Here is a 19,319-nt window from a genome sequence, read left to right on the forward strand (position 1 = left end):
TTCAACCATAACACCAGCCTTGTCTGTTTCTTTCAGCCTCTGTAAGGATGGCATCATGAACTGTGAGAGCAGCACCGTGGGTAAGGGCAGTGCCATGTATCCACTCACTCACACACTCACTCACTCACTCACTCACACACACACACACTCACTCACACACTCACTCACACACTCACTCACTCACTCACTCACACACACACACACTCACTCACACACTCACACACTCACACACACACACTCACACACTCACTCACTCACACACTCACACACTCACACACTCACACACTCACACACACACACTCACACACTCACACACTCACACACTCACACACACACTCACTCACACACTCACACACTCACACACTCACACACACACACACACTCACTCACACACTCACTCACTCACACACTTACACTCACTTACTCACACACTCACACTTACTCACACACTCACTCACACTCACTCACTCACACACTCACTCACACACTCACTCACACACTTACACTCACTCACTCACACACTCACTCACACACTCACTCACACACTTACACTCACTCACACACTTACACTCACTCACTCACACACTCACTCACTCACACACTCACACACTTACACTCACTCACACACTCACTCACACTCACTCACACACTCACACTCAGTAGAAGTTGCCCAGTAGAGGGGCTACTGTAGGTGCCCCGGCGCTCACACTGCCCCCTCTCTCCCAGTACACGCGTGTCCCGCCGGGCAGATCTACTATAACTGCAGCCGCCCAGAACTCCCTGCAGAACTGAGCCGGGAACGGACCTGTGAGAATCAGCTCCTGAACCTGACAATGTCGGCCCATCTGCCCTGCCTCTCAGGCTGCGTCTGCCCTAAAGGGTAAGTCTTCCTACCCCTGACTGTCATGTGACGTACTGGGCCCAATGGGCCGCGCACAGGTTAATGGTCTCTGTATCCAATGACGCTGCTAATTTCACTATGTGGGCCCCGGGGAGTGGGGCAGCTCCAATGGCCTCATTATCTCTGTATGTAAGGTACCAGCAAGGGGCCTGACACAGGGAATCAGCATTCTCATTGGTCACTTCTCCTGCATCTATAATGAAGGGAAAATGCCATCATTATCTCTATATGTAAGGTACCAGCAAGGGGCCTGACACAGGGAATCAGCATTCTCATTGGTCACTTCTCCTGCATCTATAATTAAGCTTTCTTTCAACCTCTGTAGAGACTGCTAAGCTGAGAGTTACAGCACAACCAGAACACAATACAAAGCGAGGGATTGCTGAGCAGACTGGGGGTGCCATACAGACTGGGGGTGCCATACAGCCCGGGGGTGCCATACAGACTGGGGGTGCCATACAGCCTGGGGGTGCCATACAGACTGGGGGTTCCATACAGACTGGGGGTTCCATACAGACTGGGGGTGCCATACAGACTGGGGGTGCCATACAGACGGGGGGTGCCATACAGCCCGGGGGTGCCATACAGCCCGGGGGTGCCATACAGACTGGGGGTTCCATACAGACTGGGGGTGCCATACAGACTGGGGGTTCCATACAGACTGGGGGTTCCATACAGACTGGGGGTGCCATACAGACTGGGGGTGCCATACAGACGGGGGGTGCCATACAGACGGGGGGTGCCATACAGACTGGGGGTGCCATACAGACTGGGGGTGCCATACAGACTGGGGGTTCCATACAGACGGGGGGCGCCATACAGCCCGGGGGCACCATACAGACCGGGGGTGCCATACAGACCGGGGGTGCCATACAGACTGGGGGGCGCCATACAGACTGGGGGGCGCCATACAGACTGGGGGTGCCATACAGACTGGGGGTGCCATACAGACTGGGGGGCGCCATACAGACTGGGGACGCCATACAGACTGGGGGGCGCCATACAGACTGGGGGGCGCCATACAGACTGGGGGGCGCCATACAGACTGGGGGTGCCATACAGACTGGGGGTGCCATACAGACTGGGGGTGCCATACAGACATATCATGTTGTTCTGCCTATACACCTACTGGCACAGTTTGGCCTCTCCCCGTGTGTAATGCACACACACCCCCATGCAACTGCTTCATAAACACTGTGACAGAAGTGATTGGTTTGTATCCCCACAACTAAAGCCAATAATGCTCTGTACATTGGGGAGACCATAAGGTGCATATATCACTATATTATATACAGAGAGACCTTTGTAATGGGGGAATGTATTCCCGGGGGGGCTGTTTGTATCAGCAAAGGGACCTGTGTTTGTGTAAGTAAGAATATAATGTATATAAATAATTGCACTGAATTCAGTGTCTGTAAATACTGGGAAAGTCACCCAATAAGGATAAGTGCCAGGCAGGACTGTGATTGGTTGGCCTGTATGCATGTAGGGAACAGGCAGAGACTAGAGCAAGCAGGCAGGGGAAAGAAGAATATTGTGAGTCGCTCCCTAAGCTCAGTGACATCAGCCAAGAGCAGACTGAGCATGTGCAGTAGTTGGGCAAAAGATGGAGAGCTACTGTGGGCATCTTCAGGGGCATGGGGCTTTATTTCTATAGAGCTTTGGTGCCGTTGGGCTGGTACAGGGGCTCAGACCCCACAGCTAAACATTTCTAGCCATATTCTTTTTTAGACACTGGTAGGAAACAGAACCCATAGTAAGCCAATCAGTGAGGAATACTAAGCATTTAGCCCTAAAGCCAGGCTCTCATGGGGGAGCAGGGGGGGGCTGCCATTCTCCTGCCCCACCCCCGGGTGCAATAACAGCCAGGGTGCTGGATCAGATAACTGCTAAGAAGATTAAAGACATTCCTACAAAATCATCACTTTTTCATTTAAGGAAAATTACACGGAAGACTCAGTGCGGCCCATTAACTGTTTCAGCACGGGGAGACATTCCATTGTCCAGAAATGTCTCTCTTATTCATCAGGGATGGGGGAATAGGAGCAGGGGGCACGGGGGTTGCACCTACATATAATGCTCCCCTATAGTTATACCTTAACTAGACGTTGCTCATATCTTCTATAGCAATTACTCCTCAGCATCTCATTAGGGTGCAGCCAGACAGGACTGGGATTGGTTAGTGTGTATGCATGATTAATAGTGAATAGGCAGTGACTAGAGGGAGAAGGCAGGCAGGGCTGTGATTGGTTAGTGTGTATGCATGATTAATAATGAATAGGCGGAGACTAGAGGGAGAAGGCAGGCAGGGCTGGGATTGGTTAGTGTGTATGCATGATTAATAGTGAATAGGCAGAGACTAGAGGGAGAAGGCAGGCAGGGCTGGGATTGGTTAGTGTGTATGCATGATTAATAGTGAATAGGCAGAGACTAGAGGGAGAAGGCAGGCAGGACTGGGATTGGTTAGTGTGTATGCATGATTAATAGTGAATAGGCGGAGACTAGAGGGAGAAGGCAGGGCTGGGATTGGTTAGTGTGTATGCATGATTAATAGTGAGTAGGCAGAGACTAGAGGGAGAAGGCAGGCAGGGCTGGGATTGGTTAGTGTGTATGCATGATTAATAGTGAATAGGCGGAGACTAGAGGGAGAAGGCAGGCAGGGCTGGGATTGGTTAGTGTGTATGCATGATTAATAGTGAGTAGGCGGAGACTAGAGGGAGAAGGCAGGCAGGGCTGGGATTGGTTAGTGTGTATGCATGATTAATAGTGAATAGGCAGAGACTAGAGGGAGAAGGCAGGCAGGGCTGGGATTGGTTAGTGTGTATGCATGATTAATAGTGAGTAGGCAGAGACTAGAGGGAGAAGGCAGGCAGGGCTGGGATTGGTTAGTGTGTATGCATGATTAATAGTGAGTAGGCGGAGACTAGAGGGAGAAGGCAGGCAGGGCTGGGATTGGTTAGTGTGTATGCATGATTAATAGTGAATAGGCAGAGACTAGAGGGAGAAGGCAGGCAGGGCTGGGATTGGTTAGTGTGTATGCATGATTAATAGGGAATAGGCGGAGACTAGAGGGAGAAGGCAGGGCTGGGATTGGTTAGTGTGTATGCATGATTAATAGTGAATAGGCGGAGACTAGAGGGAGAAGGCAGGCTGGGCTGGGATTGGTTAGTGTGTATGCATGATTAATAGTGAATAGGTGACACCGGACTCTCTGGGTCCCTTCTCCAGTTTTTCTGGGGTGACAGATATTCAGCCCGTTGGCCAAACCCCAATAATCTCTCCCTTAGTTGTAAGGCCCCCAGATCCATCCAACACCCCAGTCCCCCAACTAATGAGCTGTGAGATCCCCCCAAGCTTTGGGCTCCTCCTGCATTGTATCCTGTACAGACTGATGGATTTGCCCCAAAGTTGGGTATGTACCATGGGGGCGTTAGGGGCGGAGCTGACAGAGCTGTGATTCCTATTGGCAGGCTGGTGAAACATGGAGACGAGTGCTTTGAGCCGGACGCCTGTCCCTGTTCATGGAAAGCCAAGGAATATTTCCCCGGAGACGTGGTGAATTCCTCCTGCCATTCCTGGTGAGCTTGTCTGCGCTTGGGAGATCTCTCCCCCTGTCATTGGCTGCTCTGTTCTACCCCCCCCCCCATATACTGTATATATATATATATATATATCTGTGTGTATTACTCACCCCCCCATATACTGTATATATATATATATATATATATCTGTGTGTATTACTCAGAATGTGCCACTAGGGGGCAGGCAGCACTAACAGTAAAGAAAACACTGTGATGCCAATGAAGCCCCCCCATGTCTCCCCTCTATAATATCCCTGTGGGGCTCCCCTGGGCTGGGACCTGAGTGAGTTTATGGGGGGGGAATGGCGCCATGAGAGACCCAGGGGGCGCTAGAGACCAGCTCCTGCCTGGCAGCCCTGATGGCACAAGTGGCACATCCCAATGGGAAACTGGGAGCCATGGGTGGTACTGGTGCTGGAGAACTGGTGGAGAATGTGCCCCTGGGTATGTACCGTGTGTCACCCCAATCTGTTTGTGCCCCCAGTGTCTGCCAACATGGATCCTTCCAGTGCACCTTCCGCCCCTGCCCCTCCATGTGCACCACCTACGGGGACCGCCATTACCGCACCTTTGATGGGCTCCCCTTTGATTTCGTGGGGGCCTGTAAGGTCCATCTTGTCAAGGTAGGAACATTAGCCCCAGGGGTAACTGCTTCATTGTTACTGTGGCAACTGGGGAGGCCCCCTATGCAATCAGTCATTTCCACTTCCTGTTTCCCAAAGCTCAGGTCCTGGGTTCTGATTGGCCCTAAACTGACCTCATGGGAGGGGGCTAAAGGGCAGAAAGGGCAATAGGAGGAGAGGCCAGAAGGGGACAGGAGGGGTAAATAGTGTAACATGGACAGAGCCGGAAGGGGGCAGGAGGGGTAAATAGTGGGGGGGAAAAGGATGAGACCAAAGATCCTGCCAATGGGGGGGGGCACGGGTGCCAGTGACCCGTTAATAGTCAGTGGGTACAATGCCGGGGGGCTATGGCACATACACCCCCTCCCCTGGGTGCCACTGGGCCCGTTTATAGTCAGTGGGTACAAAGCCGGGGGGCTATGGCACAGACACCCCCTCCCCTGGGTGCCACTGGGCCCGTTTATAGTCAGTGGGTACAAAGCCGGGGGGCTATGGCACAGACACCCCCTCCCCTGGGTGCCACTGGGCCCGTTTATAGTCAGTGGGTACAAAGCCGGGGGGCTATGGCACAGACACCCCCTCCCCTGGGTGCCACTGGGCCCATTTATAGTCAGTGGGTACAAAGCCGGGGGGCTATGGTACAGACACCCCCTCCCCTGGGTGCCACTGGGCCCGTTTATAGTCAGTGGGTACAATGCCGGGGGGCTATGGCACAGACACCCCCTCCCCTGGGTGCCACTGGGCCCGTTTATAGTCAGTGGGTACAAAGCCGGGGGGCTATGGCACAGACACCCCCTCCCCTGGGTGCCACTGGGCCCGTTTATAGTCAGTGGGTACAAAGCCGGGGGGCTATGGCACAGACACCCCCTCCCCTGGGTGCCACTGGGCCCGTTTATAGTCAGTGGGTACAAAGCCGGGGGGCTATGGCACAGACACCCCCTCCCCTGGGTGCCACTGGGCCCGTTTATAGTCAGTGGGTACAAAGCCGGGGGGCTATTGCACAGACACCCCCTCCCCTGGGTGCCACTGGGCCCGTTTATAGTCAGTGGGTACAAAGCCGGGGGGCTATGGCACAGACACCCCCTCCCCTGGGTGCCACTGGGCCCGTTTATAGTCAGTGGGTACAAAGCCGGGGGGCTATGGCACAGACACCCCCTCCCCTGGGTGCCACTGGGCCCGTTTATAGTCAGTGGGTACAATGCTGGGGGGCTATGGCACAGACACCCCCTCCCCTGGGTGCCACTGGGCCCGTTTATAGTCAGTGGGTACAAAGCCGGGGGGCTATGGCACAGACACCCCCTCCCCTGGGTGCCACTGGGCCCGTTTATAGTCAGTGGGTACAAAGCCGGGGGGCTATGGCACAGACACCCCCTCCCCTGGGTGCCACTGGGCCTGTTTATAGTCAGTGGGTACAAAGCGGGGGGGCTATGGCACAGACACCCCCTCCCCTGGGTGCCATTGGGCCCGTTTATAGTCAGTGGGTACAAAGCTGGGGGGCTATGGCACAGACACCCCCTCCCCTGGGTGCCACTGGGCCCGTTTATAGTCAGTGGGTACAAAGCCGGGGGGCTATGGCACAGACACCCCCTCCCCTGGGTGCCACTGGGCCCGTTTATAGTCAGTGGGTACAAAGCCTGGGGGCTATGGCACAGACACCCCCTCCCCTGGGTGCCGCTGGGCCCGTTTATAGTCAGTGGGTACAAAGCCGGGGGGCTATGGCACAGACACCCCCTCCCCTGGGTGCCGCTGGGCCCGTTTATAGTCAGTGGGTACAATGCTGGGGGGCTATGGCACAGACACCGCCTCCCCTGGGTGCCACTGGGCCCGTTTATAGTCAGTGGGTACAATGCTGGGGGGCTATGGCACAGACACCCCCTCCCCTGGGTGCCACTGGGCCCGTTTATAGTCAGTGGGTACAATGCTGGGGGGCTATGGCACAGACGCCCCCTCCCCTGGGTGCCACTGGGCCCGTTTCACACCATTTCATTTAACCCTTTTTGTGCTGTTTTACAGGGTTTATCCCCCACCAGCTTTTCTGTCATTGTAGAAAACGTGAATTGCTTCAACGCGGGAATCATCTGCCGCAAACTGATCACCATCAGCGTCGGCCAATCACTCATCTTATTCGACGACGACTCCGGCCAACCGGTAACTTTCTCCTGCGAATGCCGGACTCTGGCCCAGCGGGTCCTGGCTTTAGCCACTTGGCCACTTGTTCCTTCTATATGGGGCCCTGGGGTATTTAAGCTGCCCCCCCTGCCCCCCCCAGTTCTCTATAGAAGTTGATGAAAAACCTAATTACACATGGAAACCAATTCCCCAATGAGAATTCTACTTCATTATAGATGCAAGAGAAGTGACCAATGAGAATGCTGATTCCCTGTGTCAGGCCCCTTGCTGGTACCTTACATATAGAGATAATGATGGCATTTTCCCGTCATTATATGGCACAGGAATCAGACATGGGGATAAAGGGACAGACTTGTTCAGTGCTGGGAAACTGTGCTTATTGCTCCCAACTCCAATTGCAGGAACAGAGAACAGGGAGCCGGATTTACTCACATCAGCTGGGATTCTCATTGGGGGATTCTTTTGCATATTAATTGGCCCTAGAGAGCTGGGAAAGTTTTATTGGGCAATATTGCTTTAAGAATCCAACCCTGATGTTGCTGGACTACAGCTCCCAGCATGCCTCACCCTTCATTATATGTTACATTATTCTGGGATTTGTAGTCTGTGACTGAATACAATGAGCTATGTACTAACCAATATACCCCCCCGTCCCCCCCCCCGTCCCCCCATTCCCCCCCCCTACAGAGCGCCGCCAGTGTCCTGGATAAGAGGCAGAACATCCATATCTGGCAGGCCGGGTTCTTCACGTTTGTCCATTTCCCAGTAGAACAGATCACTCTCCTCTGGGACCAAAGAACAACCATTCACGTGCAAGTTGGGCCCCAGTGGCAGGTGAGTCCAATCAGGGGCCACGAAACTCCGGAAGGGCAACACTTTATTTGGGCTCAGTATTACCCTATCCACCGGGGGGCGCCGGGGCTAGTGAGGGCTACTGGGGCAACACTTTATTTGGGCTCAGCATTACCCTATCCACCGGGGGGCGCCGGGGCTAGTGATGGCTACTGGGGCAACACTTTATTTGGGCTCAGCATTACCCTATCCACCGGGGGGCGCCGGGGCTAGTGAGGGCTACTGGGGCAACACTTTATTTGGGCTCAGTATTACCCTATCCACCGGGGGGCGCCGGCGCCGGGGCTAGTGATGGCTGCTGGGGCAACACTTTATTTGGGCTCAGTATTACCCTATCCACCGGGGGGCGCCGGCGCCGGGGCTAGTGATGGCTGCTGGGGCAACACTTTATTTGGGCTCAGTATTACCCTATCCACCGGGGGGCACCGGCGCCGGGGCTAGTGAGGGCTACTGGGGCAACACTTTATTTGGGCTCAGCATTACCCTATCCACCGGGGGGCGCCGGGGCTAGTGAGGGCTACTGGGGCAACACTTTATTTGGGCTCAGCATTACCCTATCCACCGGGGGGCGCCGGGGCTAGTGATGGCTACTGGGGCAACACTTTATTTGGGCTCAGTATTACCCTATCCACCGGGGGGCGCCGGCGCCGGGGCTAGTGATGGCTGCTGGGGCAACACTTTATTTGGGCTCAGTATTACCCTATCCACCGGGGGGCGCCGGCGCCGGGGCTAGTGATGGCTGCTGGGGCAACACTTTATTTGGGCTCAGTATTACCCTATCCACCGGGGGGCGCCGGCGCCGGGGCTAGTGAGGGCTACTGGGGCAACACTTTATTTGGGCTCAGCATTACCCTATCCACCGGGGGGCGCCGGGCTAGTGAGGGCTACTGGGGCAACACTTTATTTGGGCTCAGCATTACCCTATCCACCGGGGGGCGCCGGCGCCGGGGCTAGTGAGGGCTACTGGGGCAACACTTTATTTGGGCTCAGCATTACCCTATCCACCGGGGGGCGCCGGGGCTAGTGAGGGCTACTGGGGCAACACTTTATTTGGGCTCAGCATTACCCTATCCACCGGGGGGCGCCGGCGCCGGGGCTAGTGAGGGCTACTGGGGCAACACTTTATTTGGGCTCAGCATTACCCTATCCACCGGGGGGCGCCGGGGCTAGGGATGGCTACTGGGGCAACACTTTATTTGGGCTCAGCATTACCCTATCCACCAGGGGGCGCTGGGGCAACACTTTATTTGGGCTCAGCATTACCCTATCCACCAGGGGGCGCCGGGGCTAGTGATGGCTACTGGGCCAGGGTACAGGGGCTTTGCTATTTGCTGGCTGTTGATATACATTTAAATCCTGGCCAATGAGCTGTGCCCGAGGCGCTATAGGCAAGTAGGTTATAATTGCCCCCAAGGCCCCCCCCCACACAGGGGCAACATGCAGACTCTGGGTGGGTCAGAACTAATAGATTTCCCTGTTACCCACAGAAGTGATGCCTTTATGTTGGGCAGTGACTGGGTAATGGCTGTAGGTGGCGCTGTTGTACTGTAATTCCCAAACCCCAGGGGGGGGGGGGGTATTGGCTCCGGCCCAGGAATGATCTCTCCCCCCTGTATGGGAGGGGGGCCCCCACTGAATTGGTTCTTAGGTTTCTGGGATATGAGCGGAATCCACACGTGCACTTACTGCCCCTTATTTACTCCTCAGGGGGAGATAAGAGCCCCGGGGGGCACAGAGGAGACCCCCACCCAATAGGGCAATAAGCTCCCACAACTGCCCTCCTCCTTATATTGTAATATATTCCCAGTAGCCAACTATGTCTCACTCCGGCCTGTCCCACACTCACACTCACCCCGTCCCACTCACACTCATCCCGGCCAGTCCCACACTCACCCCATCCCGTCCCACTCACACTCATCCCGGCCAGTCCCACACTCACACTCACCCCATCCCATCCCACTCACACTCATCCCCAGCCGGTCCCACACTCACCCCAGCCACTCCTACACTCACACTCACCCCGGCCAGTCCCACACTCACCCCGGCCAGTCCCACACTCACAACCACCCCGGCCAGTCCCACACTCACACTCACCCCGGCCAGTCCCACACTCACCCCGGCCAGTCCCACACTCACACTCACCCTGGCCCATCCCACACTCACACTCACCCCGGTCCATCCCGCACTCACACTCACCCCGGCCAGTCCTACACTCACACTCACCCCGGCCAGTCCTACACTCACCCCAGCCAGTCCCACACTCACCCCGGCCAGTCCCACACTCACCCCGGCCAGTCCTACACTCACTCACCCCTGGTCTGGCCGGTCCCACACTCACTCACCCCGGTCTGTCCTACACTCACTCACCCCCGGTCTGGCCTGTCCTACACTCACTCACCCCCGGTCTGGCCAGTCCTACACTCACTCACCCCCGGTCTGGCCAGTCCTACACTCACTCACCCCCAGTCTGGCCAGTCCTACACTCACTCACCCCCGGTCTGGCCTGTCCTACACTCACTCACCCCCGGTCTGGCCTGTCCTACACTCACTCACCCCCGGTCTGGCCTGTCCCACACTCACTCACCCCCGGTCTGGCCTGTCCCACACTCACTCACCCCCGGTCTGGCCTGTCCCACACTCACTCACCCCCGGTCTGGCCTGTCCTACACTCACTCACCCCCGGTCTGGCCTGTCCCACACTCACTCACCCCCGGTCTGGCCTGTCCTACACTCACTCACCCCCGGTCTGGCCTGTCCCACACTCACTCACCCCCGGTCTGGCCTGTCCCACACTCACTCACCCCCGGTCTGGCCTGTCCTACACTCACTCACCCCCCGGTCTGGCCTGTCCCACCACTCACCCGGTTGCTCCACACTCCCCCGGTCTGGCCTGTCCTACACTCACTCACCCCCGGTCTGGCCTGTCCCACACTCACCCCCGGTCTGGCCTGTCCTACACTCACTCACCCCCGTCTGGCTGTCCCACTCACTCACCCCCGGTCTGGCCTGTCCTACCCTCACTCACCCCCGGTCTGGCCTGTCCCACACTCACTCACCCCCGGTCTGGCCTGTCCTACACTCACTCACCCCCGGTCTGGCCTGTCCTACACTCACTCACCCCCGGTCTGGCCTGTCCCACACTCACTCACCCCCGGTCTGGCCTGTCCTACACTCACTCACCCCCGGTCTGGCCTGTCCTACACTCACTCACCCCCGGTCTGGCCTGTCCCACACTCACTCACCCCCGGTCTGGCCTGTCCTACACTCACTCACCCCCGGTCTGGCCTGTCCTACACTCACTCACCCCCGGTCTGGCCTGTCCTACACTCACTCACCCCCGGTCTGGCCTGTCCTACACTCACTCACCCCCGGTCTGGCCTGTCCTACACTCACTCACCCCCAGTCTGGCCTGTCCTACACTCACTCACCCCCGGTCTGGCCTGTCCTACACTCACTCACCCCCGGTCTGGCCTGTCCTACACTCACTCACCCCCGGTCTGGCCTGTCCTACACTCACTCACCCCCGGTCTGGCCTGTCCCACACTCACTCACCCCCGGTCTGGCCTGTCCTACACTCACTCACCCCCGGTCTGGCCTGTCCCACACTCACCCCCGGTCTGGCCTGTCCTACACTCACTCACCCCCGGTCTGGCCTGTCCCACACTCACTCACCCCCGGTCTGGCCTGTCCTACACTCACTCACCCCCGGTCTGGCCGGTCCCACACTCACTCACCCCCGGTCTGGCCTGTCCCACACTCACTCACCCCCGGTCTGGCCTGTCCTACACTCACTCACCCCCGGTCTGGCCGGTCCCACACTCACTCACCTGAGACTAAGATATAAAGCCCTTATTGCCCCCCCACATACCCCCCCTCTCTCTCCCCCCAGGGTGAACTCAGTGGACTGTGTGGGAATTTCGACCTGAAAACGGTAAATGAAATGAGGACCCCCGATAACTTCGACCTGACCAACTCCCAGGAATTCGGCAACAGTTGGGCAGCGGTGGAGGTAAATTCTATGGCGTTAGTATTGGATCCAACATGGGGCAAACAGTGAGCAGAATTGCCCCACTCTGCCCCTCCCTCTGATCATCTCTTGCCCCCATTGCCCCCATATATATATATATATACAGTATAATATCACTCTGCTGAGAATGTCGGTGCAATAAATTACAATTTTATTTCACTTTAAATAACATCATATAAAACTGCAGGTTTTGCAGTCATTCTGCCCCCCGGGCAATTATCTCGTGCCCAATGGGCTATTGTACTTGGGGGCGGGCCCATTGCATGATAGGGGTGGTACTACATTATATTGAATGCTGCATGCTGGGAAATATATACCTAATGAGTGGTTGCCTGTGTTGCATGCTGGGAAATATCTCTTGCATGCTGGGAAATATCTATTGCATGCTGGGAAAGGTATCCTGACTGTAATAGGCCTGTGCTGGATTATATATTGGTTCCCCTAATGGCCTAATGGTGCATTAGAGCAGTGCATTGTGGTACCTGCAATGTGCATTCTGATTGACTTTGGGCCTCATTGGGTTAAATGTTCCCTCCCCCACACAGTGCGCTGACAGCTCAGACATTAGGAACCCCTGCAACATGAACCCCCTGAGAGAGCCCTTTGCTAAGAAGGAATGTGCCATCCTGATGAGTGAGGTGTTTGAGGCCTGCCACCCAGTGGTGAGTAAGGGAACTGCAGCTTGTTACTTGTCCGACCAATGGGAGAGCTTCCTCCATCACGGGGGGGCCCAGTAAGTGCAAATACAGTATATTGTGGTAGGAAAGAACTTACCGATGTTTTTGGGCCCTAAATTGAATTTGCTATGGGGCCCAATAACCTCCATTGGTGCCACTGGCTGCTGCCCACGTTGCTCTCACAATAACCCCTTTATGTCTGTGTTTAATTGGGGTAATGTTGGGTCCTGGTCCCTCTGGGTAACATTATGGGGCGGTTATTTGCCCCCCAGTCTCACCCCTGTCGCTGGCTCCTTGCAGGTAGACGTCACATGGTTTTACTCCAATTGCCTGTCGGACACGTGCGGCTGCAGCCGGGGGGGCGACTGCGAGTGTTTCTGCACCAGCGTTTCTGCCTACGCCCATCAGTGCTGCCAACAAGGGGTGCCCGTAGACTGGCGCTCGCCCAGGCTGTGCCGTGAGTATTTATACGGGGGCCACAATGGGCTTGGCTGAATGAGAGACTGTGGCCCTTGCACCGCCCTGGGGCCCCATTCAGCTGCTCAGGGACAAAATGCCTAATTTTCAAGAAACAGGGGTGAACCCATGGCACCCAGGGGCCCCAGAGGGCCACATCCATAGCGTTAGTGGGGGCCGGCCCGGACTGGCAATCCGAGGGTCTGGCAAATGCCAGGGGGGGCGCTGTAAGGTGCAATTAACAGTCACTATTTAATGGGTTGTTGGGGGCTGGGTAATCCAGAGCTGAGCGGGGGGCTGTGAGACTGGGAGTAGGGCTGGGGGGGGGGTGAGACTGGGAGTAGGGCTGGGGGGGGGTGAGACTGGGAGTAGGGCTGGGGGGGGGTGAGACTGGGAGTAGGGCTGGGGGGGGGTGAGACTGGGAGTAGGGCTGGGGGGGGGTGAGACTGGGAGTAGGGCTGGGGGGGGGGTGAGACTGGGAGTAGGGCTGGGGGGGGGGTGAGACTGGGAGTAGGGCTGGGGGGGTGAGACTGGGAGCAGGGCTGGGGGGGGGTGAGACTGGAGTAGGGCTGGGGGGGGTGAGACTGGGAGTAGGGCTGGGGGGGGTGAGACTGGGAGTAGGGCTGGGGGGGGTGAGACTGGGAGTAGGGCTGGGGGGGGGTGAGACTGGGAGTAGGGCTGGGGGGGGGGTGAGACTGGGAGTAGGGCTGGGGGGGTGAGATTGGGAGTAGGGCTGGGGGGGGGGGGTGAGACTGGGAGTAGGGCTGGGGGGGTGAGATTGGGAGTAGGGCTGGGGGGGGGGGTGAGACTGGGAGTAGGGCTGGGGGGGGGTGAGACTGGGAGTAGGGCTGGGGGGGTGAGATTGGGAGTAGGGCTGGGGGGGGGGGGTGAGATTGGGAGTAGGGCTGGGGGGGTGAGATTGGGAGTAGGGCTGGGGGGGGGGTGAGACTGGGAGTAGGGCTGGGGGGGGTGAGACTGGGAGTAGGGCTGGGGGGGGTGAGACTGGGAGTAGGGCTGGGGGGGTGAGACTGGGAGTAGGGCTGGGGGGGGTGAGACTGGGAGTAGGGCTGGGGGGGGTGAGACTGGGAGTAGGGCTGGGGGGGTGAGACTGGGAGTAGGGCTGGGGGGGGTGAGACTGGGAGTAGGGCTGGGGGGGGGTGAGACTGGGAGTAGGGCTGGGGGGGGGTGAGACTGGGAGTAGGGCTGGGGGGGGGTGAGACTGGGAGTAGGGCTGGGGGGGGTGAGACTGGGAGTAGGGCTGGGGGGGGGTGAGACTGGGAGTAGGGCTGGGGGGGGTGAGACTGGGAGTAGGGCTGGGGGGGGTGAGACTGGGAGTAGGGCTGGGGGGGTGAGACTGGGAGTAGGGCTGGGGGGGGGGTGAGACTGGGAGTAGGGCTGGGGGGTGAGATGGGGAGTAGGCTGGGGCGGGGGGGGGGGTGAGACTGGGAGTAGGGCTGGGGGGGGTGAGACTGGGAGTAGGGCTGGGGGGGGGTGAGATTGGGAGTAGGGCTGGGGGGGGGGGGTGAGATTGGGAGTAGGGCTGGGGGGGTGAGATTGGGAGTAGGGCTGGGGGGGGGGTGAGACTGGGAGTAGGGCTGGGGGGGGTGAGACTGGGAGTAGGGGCTGGGGGGGGTGAGACTGGGAGTAGGGCTGGGGGGTGAGACTGGGAGTAGGGCTGGGGGGGGGTGAGACTGGGAGTAGGGCTGGGGGGGGTGAGACTGGGAGTAGGGCTGGGGGGGGGGGGACTGGGAGTAGGGCTGGGGGGGGGTGAGATTGGGAGTAGGGCTGGGGGGGGGTGAGATTGGGAGTAGGGCTGGGGGGGGTGAGATTGGGAGTAGGGCTGGGGGGGGGTGAGATTGGGAGTAGGGCTGGGGGGTGGTGTGGGACTGGGAGTAGGGCTGGGGGGGTGAGACTGGGAGTAGGGCTGGGGGGGGGTGGGACTGGGAGTAGGGCTGGGGGGGGTGGGACTGGGGAGTAGGGCTGGGGGGGGGTGAGACTGGGAGTAGGGCTGGGGGGGGTGGGACTGGGAGTAGGGCTGGGGGGGGGTGAGACTGGGAGTAGGGCTGGGGGGGGGTGGGACTGGGAGTAGGGCTGGGGGGGGTGGGACTGGGAGTAGGGCTGGGGGGGGTGAGACTGGGAGTAGGGCTGGGGGGGTGAGATTGGAGTAGGGCTGGGGGGGGGTGAGATTGGGAGTAGGGCTGGGGGGTGGTGTGGAACTGGGAGTAGGGCTGGGGGGGTGAGACTGGGAGTAGGGCTGGGGGGGGTGTGGGACTGGGAGTAGGGCTGGGGGGGGTGTGGGACTGGGAGTAGGGCTGGGGGGGGTGAGATTGGGAGTAGGGCTGGGGGGTATCCAATAAAACCACAGATATCAGTTGTATCTGCCCCGTGGGGCAAGCGATTAGGTTTGGGCTACTGCTGCTGGGGCTTTGGCTACCGGTGCCCCGACCGTAGGGCTAAACGTCTGATTTTATTGCTGTTTCTTTACGTTTATCTCATTTTCCCTTTCTTTAGCGTACGACTGTGAATACTTCAATAAAGGTACGTTTCCATGGCAATGCATCATGTGACTGAGGGTAAGCTCCTGGGTCTAACGCTCTGGGGGGGGCATCGCACCCCTCACTGACTGTAACGCTCAGTGGTTTTGTTTCCTTCAGCGGAGCTTCCTTATTGCCCAGTGGTACAAATGCTGGGAATCTCTGCCATAAAGCGAGACAGAGCTGCTGCTATACAGTAATATCAGGGTTATGGCTGAATCTGTCAGCGGCTAAATGTCACTTTTCTAGTTCTAGGGAAAGGCCCATACAGGCTGCTCAGCTACTTGGACCGGAGCCTGGTACTGGGAACCCGAGCGCAGGACGGGGGGGTCTTTCCTGCGAGGGGAGAGGATTATATTCCCGGAGGGACAACGCGTTTCATGCTCACCCCCGGCCTGTACAGACCCAGGGCCCACGGTAAGTTCTGTAACCCCCGGGCAAATATATGCTGGATATTCTGCCCCCAACAGCTTCCCATAGACTTGCACTGGGGTCTTCTGAGCCCATCGGATTACTGGGAACGTTCCTATCCATCTTCCCTTTACTGCAGTGAGGGAAACTGCCTCATGAGTCATTATGGGAAATTACCCAGAATCCCCGGCTGTGCAGGAAGCTCTCTATACCGTGTCATTATGGGGTAAGGGGGGATATTACCCAGAATCCCCGGCTGTGCAGGAAGCTCTCTATACCGTGTCATTATGGGGTAAGGGGGGATATTACCCAGAATCCCCGGCTGTGCAGGAAGCTCTCTATACCGTGTCATTATGGGGTAAGGGGGATATTACCCAGAATCCCCGGCTGTTCAGGAAGCTCTCTATACCGTGTCATTATGGGGTAAGGGGGGATATTACCCAGAATCCCTGGCTGTGAGGGAAGCACTGGGTGCTGTGTGATTATGGGGTAAGGTGGGATATTACCCAGAATCCCCGGCTGTGCAGGAAGCGCTCTATACCGTGTCATTATGGGGTAAGGGGGGATATTACCCAGAATCCCCGGCTGTGCGGGAAGCGCTCTATACCGTGTCATTATGGGGTAAGGGGGGATATTACCCAGAATCCCCGGCTGTGCGGGAAGCTCTCTATACCGTGTCATTATGGGGTAAGGGGGGATATTACCCAGAATCCCCGGCTGTTCAGGAAGCGCTCTATACTGTGTCATTATGGGGTAAGGGGGGATATTACCCAGAATCCCCGGCTGTGCGGGAAGCTCTCTATACCGTGTCATTATGGGGTAAGGGGGGATATTACCCAGAATCCCCGGCTGTGCGGGAAGCTCTCTATACCGTGTCATTATGGGGTAAGGGGGATATTACCCAGAATCCCCGGCTGTGCGGGAAGCTCTCTATACCGTGTCATTATGGGGTAAGGGGGGATATTACCCAGAATCCCCGGCTGTGCAGGAAGCTCTCTATACCGTGTCATTATGGGGTAAGGGGGGATATTACCCAGAATCCCCGGCTGTGCAGGAAGCTCTCTATACCGTGTCATTATGGGGTAAGGGGGGATATTACCCAGAATCCCCGGCTGTGCAGGAAGCTCTCTATACTGTGTCATTATGGGGTAAGGGGGGATATTACCCAGAATCCCTTGCAGGTTACATTGAGCCCAATGGGGTTGGTCAGTGCATCGGAAGGGGCCCATTTGATGGCCGATTGCTCAGTAGGATTATTATCTTACAGATCGGAACCTGGTCTCCTTGGAGATTGCGGATCGGCCCAATTACTTCCTCCATGTTGGAGCCAACGGGACCCTCCATGTTGCTAAGTGGCAGAAAAGTGAGGAATTTCACAGCAGATCCACATTTGTGATCCACAAGAACACTTGGATCTCCGGCTACAGCGCCTTCGAGAGCTTCGCCAAACCCGGCCACTTTGTCCGCATCTCAGCGTCGGCCATTTTCCTGGCCAAGTACCACCATTCCGTGGCCTTCAGGCTCTCCACGCTCTTCCGCCTAGCAGGTGGGTGGGGCTCATTACTAACGGGCTGTTCTGATAGGCCCAATGGGTCAGTGAGCTGCCTGTGTGATATTAAAGGGGAAATATCCCTCCCCTGTGGGACATGGGCTCAGTAAATTGGGGCTCAGTAAATTGGGGCTCATGTCCCACAGGGGGGTGATATTTGTTCTGGGATCCAGTTCCATAGGAGCAGGGCGGAGCTACGAGATGCGGGTAGTGCTAGTTCAGCAAGAGCGCCGGGGCCACAGGCCAGGGGGGCAGACAGGGTGGGAGCCTCGTGCCTTTGCGCCAAGGGAAGGAATTTGCCCCAATGAAAATACCAGGGTCTGTTTGTTTGTTTCTGTGCGTCAGAGCCATGGGCACCCCGCCCCATTCCTGCCCCCCCTGCCCCATTCCTGCCCCCCCCCACACAGCCCGAGAGGCATTTACAGGAGTCAGCACAAACCCAATCCGTGCGCCTGGCACCGGTGTCACTTTTCCATTAAGTCAAACAAATGGTATTTTTAGCTGCAGTAATAACTCAGTGTGGGGGGGCTGTGTAACCCCTTTGTGCCACCCGCGGTGCCCGTACCTTGGGGCCCTAACCGGGCTGGCACTAGATCAGCGCTCTTGCCTCTAATTACCTCTCATAGGGGGGTCTCTCATCTAAAGCACCGGCAGTGGTCCTGGGCCGGCACTTAATGCCAGTCAGCGGTAGGGTGGCCTTTAGCATGGGGGCATCAGGCCTATAGAGAGAGGGCACTGGGCCGGCACTTAATGCCAGTCAGGGGTAGGGTGGCCTTTAGCATGGGGGCATCAGGGCTATAGAGAGGGGGCACTGGGCCGGCGCTTAATGCCAGTCAGGGGTAGGGTGGCCTTTAGCATGGGGGCATCAGGGCTATAGAGAGGGGGCACTGGGCCGGCGCTTAATGCCAGTCAGGGGTAGGGTGGCCTTTAGCATGGGGGCATCAGGGCTATAGAGAGAGGGCACTGGGCCGGCACTTAATGCCAGTCAGGGGTAGGGTGGCCTTTAGCATGGGGGCATCAGGTCTATAGAAAGGGGGCACTGGGCCGGCGCTTAATGCCAGTCAGGGGTAGCGTGGCCTTTAGCATGGGGGCATCAGGGCTATAGAGAGGGGGCACTGGGCCGGCGCTTAATGCCAGTCAGGGGTAGGGTGGCCTTTAGCATGGGGGCATCAGGTCTATAGAGAGGGGCACTGGGCCGGCGCTTAATGCCAGTCAGGGGTAGGGTGGCCTTTAGCATGGGGGCATCAGGTCTATAGAAAGGGGGCACTGGGCCGGCGCTTAATGCCAGTCAGGGGTAGGGTGGCCTTTAGCATGGGGGCATCAGGGCTATAGAGAGGGGGCACTGGGCCGGCGCTTAATGCCAGTCAGGGATAGGGTGGCCTTTAGCATGGGGGCATCAGGGCTATAGAGAGAGGGCACTGGGCCGGCACTTAATGCCAGTCAGGGGTAGGGTGGCCTTTAGCATGGGGGCATCAGGCCTATAGAGAGGGGGCACTGGGCCGGCGCTTAATGCCAGTCAGGGGTAGGGTGGCCTTTAGCATGGGGGCATCAGGCCTATAGAGAGGGGGCACTGGGCCG

General features: G+C 57.6%; 1 protein-coding gene across 1 annotated transcript in view; it reads left to right on the forward strand.

Annotated features, from left to right (window-relative positions):
- otog (otogelin) overlaps positions 1-19,319 on the forward strand; it is a 108,153-nt gene that overhangs the window by 24,159 nt on the left and 64,675 nt on the right. Inside the window, exons 18-29 of the mRNA XM_031900650.1 lie at positions 37-80; positions 727-880; positions 4,372-4,479; positions 4,967-5,105; positions 7,119-7,253; positions 7,923-8,069; positions 11,977-12,096; positions 12,660-12,776; positions 13,092-13,248; positions 15,759-15,785; positions 16,031-16,198; positions 17,460-17,738. Of these exons, the coding sequence (XP_031756510.1) occupies positions 37-80; positions 727-880; positions 4,372-4,479; positions 4,967-5,105; positions 7,119-7,253; positions 7,923-8,069; positions 11,977-12,096; positions 12,660-12,776; positions 13,092-13,248; positions 15,759-15,785; positions 16,031-16,198; positions 17,460-17,738 (1,595 nt within the window). The remainder of the gene's footprint in view (positions 1-36; positions 81-726; positions 881-4,371; positions 4,480-4,966; positions 5,106-7,118; positions 7,254-7,922; positions 8,070-11,976; positions 12,097-12,659; positions 12,777-13,091; positions 13,249-15,758; positions 15,786-16,030; positions 16,199-17,459; positions 17,739-19,319) is intronic.

Source organism: Xenopus tropicalis, chromosome 4 (assembly GCF_000004195.4).
Source record: "Xenopus tropicalis strain Nigerian chromosome 4, UCB_Xtro_10.0, whole genome shotgun sequence".
Classification (NCBI taxonomy): Eukaryota; Metazoa; Chordata; class Amphibia; order Anura; family Pipidae; genus Xenopus; species Xenopus tropicalis.